General features: G+C 39.1%; 1 protein-coding gene across 1 annotated transcript; it reads right to left on the bottom strand.

Annotated features, from left to right (window-relative positions):
• Window positions 1-1426: 1426 nt before the first annotated feature.
• LOC137398328 (uncharacterized) lies at window positions 1427-5211 on the bottom strand. Its single transcript, XM_068084436.1, has 2 exons — window positions 2297-5211; window positions 1427-1499 (listed from the first exon to the last, which is right to left on the bottom strand). The coding sequence occupies exons 1-2, from the start codon at window positions 5209-5211 to the stop codon at window positions 1427-1429; spliced, it is 2988 nt and encodes a 995-aa protein (XP_067940537.1).
• Window positions 5212-10883: the final 5672 nt, after the last annotated feature.

Below are 10883 nucleotides of genomic sequence, written 5' to 3'. Positions count from 1 at the left end.
ATAATTTTAAAACCTCAAGCTATAGAATCACAGCTTATCCCTGATTTCAAAACCAAAGGCTATACAATCGCATTGTGTTCATTATTTTAGAGCCTAAAGCTGTTAAATCACAGCCTATTTATAATTTAAGAACCAAAGGCTAACTAAGTAATTTTTTTGGAATCGGAGGCTATATAAATGAGTCATCTAGTTACATGCTATATGCGTTTAATTAAAGATAGTTGCGTTTGATTCATTTGATGGATTGAGGTTTTGTCTAGCAATCAACAGTATACTATACTTACCTTTTTCTACTGGACAGAAAAAAAAAATTTTGCTGACAAATAAAAACTATGATTGCGCTTGTGAGTTGCCTGAAAGAAACCTCTCTTCTTTGTCATGCTACTGAGAGCATTTAAGTCTTTAGCATTTTTTATTGAGAAAATGCTAAAGAAAAAGTGTCGGAAAGACAACTTCCTACTTGTAAACAACTGTGGAGTTTATCTCCCAAAATTCCTAAAACAGGTCACTGGTGGAGACAAAAATGTCATCGAGTCTCAAGTAAAGCCTGGTTCCCATATCGATTGCTAGACTCCGGCGGTAACATGCGCAGTAAAACGCTTGCGGCGCTAGGCTCTGCGGGATATGTTCACAGGCCTGCCAACCCAAAAGTGGGGCAATGCGTGAGATTTGGTTTTGGGGCAATTGATGTATCAATGATAGTATATACAAAATTGTGGAAATTGGGGCAAAAATCTCACGCATTTCTCACGCATTTTCATTTTTTTCTTTGGGGTGAATGCGTGAGTCTCACGCTCAATGCGTGAGAGTTGGCAGGTATGTATGTTCACATAAAGCCACATCGTTAATAATATCATAAATATAATTGCGTAATCAAATAAAATTTTCACTCGCCATGCCGTTCCTATAATGGTGACCTTTACCCATACAGTGCATTTCGGGAATGTTTTGCCTGCAGCCGTTTGCGAAATTTGAACATGCGCAAACTCTTGCGTTGACCGCCGGCATCCACCGGCGGTGCACTGCGATCCGCGGCGTGTAGGTTCCCATTTTACCGCAATAGCCTGCGGTGCTGTCACCGGTGCTTTGCGGCGTATATGGGAACCGGGCTTTACTCTCTGCAACTTGGCATGTATCCAGCTGTCCATGTTAGCCAGTTCCCTTTCCACTAGACTCAGACATGTTCAGAGAAGATCACCGAGCCATCATTTGTACAACAATGCTCTTGAAAATATAAACAGAATCGGCTTGTCGTAAGCTAAGCAGGCATCCATACACGATTTCCCAATACTGTTAACACACTTTAATTGTTAGATGTAGATGTTTGTTGTTAAATATTTTGCATTGGCATGTCGATTACCAAACGTTTCAAAGTGTAACTACAGGAAAAGTACAAAAGCTTACTGAATATTCTTGTACCGTATGATCAGGTTTTCTGAGTTTGAGTTACAACTGATGCTTTATTCTTGTAGAATTCACACAGAATTACACCATGAAAACTAAAATATGAAATGATATAAAATATAATGATATAATGTACAATGAAATAATGTGCGTTGATTATAATAGATCCAAAGCAAGCAATAGTATGGCAAAGCTATTCAGTGGTATCATGAAGCTGTGTAATGTCATGTAATGTCAAAAGCTTGTAGTATGCTTGAAAACATAATAGTCTGATAAAAAATCACAGTAAAAACATACATTGAAGTAAAACATAATAATATATTTATGTACCTTGTTGGCTCCTTTTCCTGGTCATACAGTAGAATGGTTGTAGTATATAGTAAAGCGTTTTTGTCCAGAAAAATATTATAGTATAAATGTAGTTAAAATCTCAAGCTAACTGTGACAATAAAGGCATAAAGCCACGAGCAAGCATATTAATGGTTGTTGCTCCTTAGAATAAAAATGCTGACTAGTTCACAGTATCTGTGCTGACTTCTTTTATAAAAGGCAGTATATGATTCATAGTTGTTAAAAATAAGCATACATTTGGTAAAAAACAAGTGCTGTCATAGAGGCAGCATCTTGGTGGTTGGTGATATCACTTTTATGGCTGTGATGATTCTTTTAGTTTGGTGATTTTGTAATCTAATGGGTAAACATATTTGTTTTCTTAAAGGTATGATTATACATTTTGGGTAAATATTCTCAATCTTACACTCCCACCTAAAATTTTAGTAAATTTTTACGGGTATAAGCTTTGACTAAAACTACAACTTTATTGACTGGTCTTACAAGGCATCGTGGTTTGTCACTTGGATAACCTTTTGATTCGATTAACAATTTTACTGACCTGACCTCTCCATCATGAGACTGGTCTACACCAACTACACGTGCTAGAGACCAATCATTTCGCAAACTTTCTTCTTTTAATACGTGAACAATGTCGCCAATCGCTAGTGGCTCGCGCTGCGCTGTCCACTTTTGCCTTGCTTGTAGTGTTTGAATGTATTCGCTACGCCATCTGTGCCAGAATTCATTTGCAAGCTGCTGTATTGTGCGCCAACGCTTGCGAGAATAGATGTCTACATCTTCAAAATGGCCTGGTAGTGGTAGAGTGATTTTAGATTTCATGGTGAGCAGCATGTTTGGTGTGAGAGGAATATGATCATGAGTGACTGCGCCTAACGGTCTGCTGTTCATTACAGCCATGACCTCATAGAATAGAGTTCTCAAGTTAGATGTACTCAACCTTCCACCATACTTTTCTCCCATCCCCTTCAAAATGCTCCTAGCTGACCTGATGAGTCTTTCCCAGACCCCATCCATGTTACTTGAGTGTGGAGGATTGAAGGTGAATTTGATATGAAGCTTGTGGTTTAGCGGGCCTTCCATATTCTTAGCCAGGTCATTGAATGCACCTACAAAGTTGGTACCTTGGTCGCACCTTATGGAAGAGACAGCCCCACGGATTGATATGAAGTTGCGTAAGGCATTAATGAAGCAGTCTGAGGTCATGTCTTCTAGCAGCTCAAGGTGAACTGCTCTAGAGGACATGCAAGTGATAATGAGACCATGGCATTTTCTTTCTTTTCTACCATCTTTTGTGATAAAAGGGCCAAAACAATCTAGACCACAATGTGTGAAGGGTGGTATCTCTGCAAGTCTTTCAGCTGGAAGAGTTGCCATCTGGGGTGCATGTGGTTTGCCATGGTTTCTTTTGCATGTGACACATTTGTTCAAGTATATTAGTACATGTGCTCTGGCATTAACAATCCAAAAGCCTATAGATCTGATTTGTGCTAAAGTGTGTTCTCTACCTTGGTGCGCAGCTAGTTTATGGCAATGATCAATTATTAGTGCTGCAAGGTGACTAGATTTAGGTATGATGATAGGATGTTTTTCTTCAAAACTAAGCACAGTGCTTTCATGTAACCTACCACCTATCCTAAGGATGCCTTTATCATCCAAGAAGGGACTGAGTTTTATTAGACTACTTGATTTGTTGATTTCCTGGTTGGATTCAAGACGATCTATTTCTGCTGAGAAATGCTCGTGTTGGACTAGTTTTAAAATTGATTGTTGCGCCTTGTCAGTATCTTTGTGTACAGTTTTGTTTATGAGACGCTGTAGGGCTGCAATGCATGATACAGTTTTGTTCCAGGTGGAAAATTGGCTCAGGCGCTGATCAAATGTTATTGTATGACTGCTGAGTGTGGTTTTTAGTGTGGTGAGTAGTTGTTTGACCTCAAGGTCTTCAGGGTTAACAGTAAGCTGAGGTTGTGTAGGTAAGACTAAAGGCTCGTTCCATAAGAACTTTGGGCCTGAGAACCAGCATGAGTTGATAAGAGTTGAGATGGCTGCGCCTCTGGACGCTAAGTCATCAGGATTTAAGTCTGTGGGAACATGTGACCAGCAATTAAGGTCAGTCAGTGACCTAATAGTTGCTATTCTGTTAGCGACATAAGTATGGTATCGCTCTGTGGTGTTGTGGAGGTATCCCAACACTACAGTAGAATCTGAGTAGAAGTGGTTGGTGAGATTTGAAATAACCAGTTCTTCAGTGTATTTCTTTGTGGCATGTGCAGCGCTACAGGCTGCCTGCAATTCCAATCTAGGGATTGTGACTTGTTTGATTGGTGCAACTTTAGCTTTACTAGCTAGCAAGGCTACATGAACTCGGTTGTTGGTGTCAACTAAGCGTAGGTATGAGCAATGGCCATGGCCAGTGGTGCTTGCATCAGCAAAGGTGTGTATCTGAGCTGATTTAAGCTTGTCAAATGTACTCGGTGTGAGGCATCTTGGTACTCGGATGTGGTTTACATTGGTCAGATCTGATTTCCAGTCTGACCATCGCTTGAGAAGGGTTGGATCAAGAGGAGCATCCCATTCAGAGTTGCTTTTGCATGTGTCCTGCAGAATCGTTCTACCTTTAAGTGTGAACGGGGATATGAGACCTAATGGATCAAAGACTGATGCGACTGATGATAGAACACCCCTACGAGTGTCAGGTTTAGATGGAACTTCATGTTTGAAAGTGAAATGATCGGTGTTTGTGTCCCATAAGACACCTAATGACCTCTCTGGAGGTAGTCGTTTGGACGTGAGATCTAGGTCGGCCAGAGCACTGGCACACTCACTCCTGGGTAAAGCAGCCATGACTGCACGACTGTTTGAGATGATTTTGTGTAACCTCAGCTGTCCTGCGGCACACAAAGATTGTGTTTGCTTGACTAGGTTTATGGCCTCTGTTTCACTGGAAACACTTGCGAGACCATCATCAACATAGAAGTTATGGTGGATGAAATGATGTGGTAGACAATGATCTGGTGAGTGGAGTTTGTACTGGTCTGCAAGATAGCGTAGACCATAGGTTGCACATGCTGGAGATGATCTTGCGCCAAATAAATAAACTGTCATTTTATATGTGGTGGGTAAACCTTCCGAGTCATACCAAATGAAACAAAGGTAGTCTTGATGGTGGGTACTGACTTTGAACTGGTGGAACATCCTCTCGATGTCTCCCATTATGGCTATTGGGTAAATGCGGAATCTAAGTAAAATGCCTTGCAAGTCATTCATGTGGTCAGGGCCTTGTAACAGAAAATCATTTAAGCTAACCCCTCCCACCTTGGCAGCATAATCGAATACAACCCTAATTTTATCAGGCTTTTTGGAGTGAAATACACCAAAATGTGGTATGTACCAAGAAGTATCGCTTTCTGTTTGGACATGCACTGCTTCACCTTTAGAGATGATGTCATTCATGAATGTGTGGTACTGTTCTTTGAATGTTTTATCTTTGGCAAATCTTTTTCAAGTAGTTTGAACCTGTGTAAGGCTGCATGTTTAGTGTTGATCGGGTGAGGTTTAGATTTAAACGGAAGTGGCATTGTTACTCTTTTGTTGGATATGGTGGTTTGCTGTTTCATTATATCAAGGAATTGGACATCTTCAATAGATAATCCTGGGCTTTTGTCATGAGCATCATGGAAGTCAGTGTTAAATACGTCTATGAGTTTGCTCAATTCTTTATTAGGTTGTGGTGAAAATTTAAAATTTACAAATTGTCTTGCTGTGGGTTGATCTACTAATGTGGCTAGGGTTCTCTTTTTAGCATGACCCATTATCTTCCATCCTATAGCAGTTTTGATAGCAAATGGTTCGTCATCTGAGTTGGAATCAATAATTTGCTGGGGACGATAAGCATGCATGAAGTTGTTACCTATTAGCAGACCAACAGGTATGTGATTGTGAGCTGGTAGGTCATTAGCAATCTCTACAAGGTGAGGCCATTGCCTTAGTTTGTGCTTCGTGGGTATTTGGTTCGAATTGATAGGAAGTTTCAAGTGTGAATAGCTTGGTGGTAAGTCATATCGCTGGTTGTCATTGTAAGCCCTAACTGTAAGGCCAAGTACAATGTGTGAATCTATTGGTTTGCGTTCTGATGTCATGGTGGACATGTCAATGCTAGTGGGTATACATTCTGGTTCAATTTTGTTCATTGCTGCTTGTGTTATGTATGTAGTATCCGACATGGAGTCGATCAATGCATAGACTAGAGTTTCTTTAGCGGGGTTTTTATTGCATGAACCCCAAACTGGTAATACCCATGATAATGAGCTATTGGAGTCATGGAAGCTTGTATTATATGTGATCACTTGTTTAGCTATACTTTGATCTAGTCATTGGAACTCTGGTTTCTCTGGAGCTTGAGGTTTTGCAGGTTCTTGTGTTTGCTGAGCAGGAGACTTATGTTGTGCTGGTTTAGTTTGTGCTTAGTTTGATTGTGGTTGCGTTGGTTTTGGTTGTGTTTGTTGACCTTGAACTCTCAATGTAGTATTTTGATTGCTGCTGGATTGAACTGGCCATCTTTGATATTGACTATTTTGCGATTGTAGTGTGCTAGCAGGTGCAGTGTTTGCCCTCATGTTATGAAGTGCAGATGGGTGATTTCCATTACATTGTTTGCACTTGGCCGGCTTGATGCATTGCCTGTAGCCATGTGATCCATCTAAACAAGTAAAGCAGAGGTGCATTTTGCGTAGGAATTCATGCTGTTCATTGATCGGTAATCTATTAATCACACCACATTCAGAAGTTGTATGGTTTGACATGTTACAATACAGGCACTCAGTAGTGCTACTTGTGTTACTTGCTCTTGTGATTGGTTGTGATTGTTCTTGCCTACTTTGCTGGGTGGCATAAGTTCGCCTTTCATTTCTACTTGGTCGTGTTTCTGGTTTAATAGATTCCATGAATATTGGGTTACAAGCAACATCTGTTTCCCTTGTCAGGAACTGAGTGAATATAGCAAACTTGGGGAAGGCATTATGGCGATTGTGATAGTTTGTGGCATATCTAACCCATTTGCGTATGATATAGTCAGGGAGCCTTGATATTATCTTTTTGTTTTCTCTGCTGTCATCAAGTATTTGCAACTGGGAAAACGATGTCTGAGCTGTTTGGCATTGGTTCAAGAAATCTGAAAACTTTCTTAATGCATCAGTGTCTTTGGGCCTTATGCATGGCCAGGTTTCAATCTTAGTCCTGAAAGCTTCAGTGACTGTGAAGGGATTGCCGAATCTTCTCTCCAAGGCAGCCCTTGCTTGTGTATAAGCATCGTGACCTGGGAGAAGGAAGTAACCCTCAACAGCCTCTAGAGCTTTGTCTTTTACATATCTCTTGAGATAATGCAGTTTTTCAATCATGGTGCATTGTTTGCTGCCTACAAGGTTGTCAAATGCAAATATCCAGTCGGGATAGGTTATGGGGTTGCCATCAAAGATTACTGGTTCTGGAGGTGGCAGTCTGTTCATATTGAATGCTGATGTTATTGCTTCAGCCAGCCCGTTTGTTACATGACTTATATTGCTTACATCATGAGGTGGGGTGAAAGTATTAGGTTCTTGGTGTGTTAAAAGTTTAGATAGCTTTCTGATCATTACGTCACTAGGGATAGGAAGGTCAAGTTCCTCATCAGAGTCAGCATTGGATTGATAGTCTTCGTCAGGCAGGTTGTTAGGATTTTGCATGTCAGGTTTGGATTGGGTGCTATTTTGATTGTTAATGTTTGATGTAGGCTGGGTATTACTTTGATCTTGAGTTGTTGTGGTACATTTGGTTTGATCTTTTGGCGGTGAATTGAGTGAGTTTGAATTTTGAGTATTTGGAAAAGCTTTGGCGTTGTCATTTAAGCCGGATGACATCAAAAGACTTGAATCGTTTTGCTCTTCTTCTGCAATCGCCTGCGCATAAACAGCAGCTTTACGAGTTTCTGCATCTAACTGACCCTGCAACTCTGCACTTTTTTTGGCGCTCTTTAGCTTAGCCAGCTGAGCTTCAATTTCCTCTTGTACTTTACTAGCCTTTAATTCGGCTTCAATCTCAGCGGCTGCGGCAGCAGCTTGTGTTTGCATATATCTTAATTTAGAACAAGTGGAGCTGCGTACACTGGTAGCAACTGACGATACTTTAGTTTTGTCTGATAGCACGCTTTTTGCCTTCTTTTGTTTGGTTGTCATACTATCCATCTTTTGGATTACCATCTCCATTAGCAGTCGTATATCATGTGTGAGCTTGTCTATAGCTTGGTTAATAACCTTATCTGGTTCATCAAGGGTTTTTCTGAACTGGTTATAAAGAGCATGAATGTTTTTACTGCTGGTTTCTAGGTCCGTTTTTATTGTCTGTAATCTTTTCAAGTCAGGGTTTTGGTTTTTAATTTCAACAAGCAGTAGGGTGTTAACGTCACATTGTAGGTTTATGGAGTCAAGTAGATTTTGTTTTGCTTTTTGATTAGCAATAGTTTTTGAATGACGCTGTGCTTCATGCTCAGTGCTTGCGCTAGCTTCATTGTTTTGCATTTCAGGTACATTAGCAGTAGCTGGGGTAGACTGCTCCTCATACTGTGAGGTCACATCAACAGATTTTTCACTCATGGTTTGTTTGGTAGTAAACAGGTGACAAGGTCAACGCAAATAAAACAGTTGTTATTGCGTAATAATCACAGCTTCAACCAGTGTAAAAAGGGTTGTTTAATTTGTATCCTATTATGTGGGGTGTTTTATGTGAGCTTGTTAATTGCTTTAACAGTCAGCCAAGGTTGTGATATCACCAATATCTCAAAGAAAACTTAAAAATTCTTTTAGATTATAAACAAACTTGAAAAATGGAATAAAAAACTACTCTTGTCTATTGTCAGAGTCAATATCCAACCAAAATGAAAGGTTTGCTTTTGCAAACGTCCCAGTAGACAGTGGCGTGTGTGTATGTGCCGTGTGTAACTTACAGTTTCTGTGCCGGTGTCTTCGCTGGGCTGTCTTTGCGTTGAGTTGTCTTCCTTCAATTGTTGAGTAGCCTTTCTCCACAAGTTTTCACTGTACCGTATGATCAGGTTTTCTGAGTTACAACTGATGCTTTATTCTTGTAGAATTCACACAAAATTACACCGTGAAAACTAAAATATGAAATGATATAAAATATAATGATATAATGTACAATGAAATAATGTGCGTTGATTATAATAGATCCAAAGCAAGCAATAGTATGGCAAAGCTATTCAGTGGTATCATGAAGCTGTGTAATGTCATGTAATGTCAAAAGCTTGTAGCATGCTTGAAAACATAATAGTTTGATAAAAAATCACAGTAAAAACATACATTGAAGTAAAACATAATAATATATTTATGTACCTTGTTGGCTCCTTTTCCTGGTCATACAGTAGAATGGTTGTAGTATATAGTAAAGCGTTTTTGTCCAGAAAAATATTATAGTATAAATGTAGTTAAAATCTCAAGCTAACTGTGACAATAAAGGCATAAAGCCACGAGCAAGCATATTAATGGTTGTTGCTCCTTAGAATAAAAATGCTGACTAGTTCACAGTATCTGTGCTGACTTCTTTTATAAAAGGCAGTATATGATTCGTAGTTGTTAAAAATAAGCATACATTTGGTAAAAAACAAGTGCTGTCATAGAGGCAGCATCTTGGTGGTTGGTGATATCACTTTTATGGCTGTGATGATTCTTTTAGTTTGGTTATTTTGTAATCTAATGGGTAAACATATTTGTTTTCTTAAAGGTATGATTATACATTTTGGGTAAATATTCTCAATCTTACAATTCTTCTGTTGGTTACACATAGATTTTATATGACACCAAAATCCAACCCAAATAACAAGAAGTTAAATATACAGCCTTTTAGTAGCTGGTCAGTCAGCAACAGTGCATAATAAGGAAATAATTTCATATTCAGACCAGGAGCCTGAGCCAACTTTTGGTAACAGCAGGTCTTGAGCAGTTTTACTAAACTCTGTTGATTTACATATTTAGGTTTCAAAAGATTGCTCAGTGATCACACTCGTTATTCCAGATGATGTAAGGGTATCTTGGTCGACATGCTTTCTAAGCTGATGGTCACAAGATACCTTGGCCAGACCACCTGTTCTACAATTCCAGGTTGCTATCAAATTGTATGAAAAGATCTACGAAATTTATTAAAATTCATTGTTTAATAATCTACATATATAGAGCTCAAATTTTGTGTAATGTCTGCGATTTGGTCTTTTCAGCTGTAGCTGTTAGTATCTAGCAATGAAGAAACCGTATTGCAGCATATTTGATGTCGGAACTTCTTTTTCACCAAGTGACAAGCTAACCGATAGAGCTACTTGCATTTAGTGCAACCAATCTATGAATTTAGTACATTAAATTCATTGGGCAATACTTGTGGTAACCTAGGTTAAAATACGCATAGCGACTCCGCATTACGTTACGCCGCAACATCACTAAAGCTTGCTCTCACGGTTCTTAGTAGTAAGTTTGGCAATACTGACACTAGCTTACTCTAATTAGCCATTGGCAATGTGCCAGGCTAATAGCAAGTGGCAGGAAACTACATTACCCGTCACTGTTTTTAATATGCACGCAATGCCTTGCATTCCGCTAGTCTACAATATATTTGCAACCCTATAGCTCAAAATACAAAATGTTAAATGTTTACTAAAAGATGAATAAGTTCAAATAAGCTAGGAGTGAAGTACTAGGTGCATATCGGGAAGAAAACTTCCTACTTTATTATAAGCTACTTTTCCAGAGGTTGTAAAGGTACTTCCGTCAATGTGCCGGCTAGCGCTGAATACTCTAAGGCTAAGGCTACTAGAGTGAACAGCTGACAGACGCTAGAGGTGGGACTGCTTCATGATTCATGATTGCTGTATTCCCATCAGATGCTGCACCTCCGCTGCTATCTTGTTGCGAATGAGTACTCAACCTTGACAAGACGTGGCAACTTTATTGCTGCTCTGACAGAAACAAAAAATTAATCAGAATCTTACAACCAAAATTAATCTTTGATTTCAATTAAGGAAAATCAAAGGTCACTATTTTAATTAATTAAAATTTTAAAATTAAATTTAATTAATTAAAATTAATTTTAAA

Source organism: Watersipora subatra, chromosome 6 (assembly GCF_963576615.1).
Source record: "Watersipora subatra chromosome 6, tzWatSuba1.1, whole genome shotgun sequence".
In the NCBI taxonomy this organism is placed as follows: domain Eukaryota; kingdom Metazoa; phylum Bryozoa; class Gymnolaemata; order Cheilostomatida; family Watersiporidae; genus Watersipora; species Watersipora subatra.
Note: the sequence above shows the minus strand (reverse complement) of the source record. Positions and strands in the feature narration are given on the sequence as shown.

Excerpts from the sequence above, each read along its gene's own strand:
- LOC137398328 (XM_068084436.1), bottom strand. The coding sequence starts at position 5,211 with ATGAATGACATCATCTCTAAAGGTGAAGCAGTGCATGTCCAAACAGAA. Across the intron at positions 1,500-2,296 it reads TCTCATGATGGAGAGGTCAG|TTTTCATGGTGTAATTCTGT; the intron begins GTCAGTAAAATT and ends TTCATATTTTAG.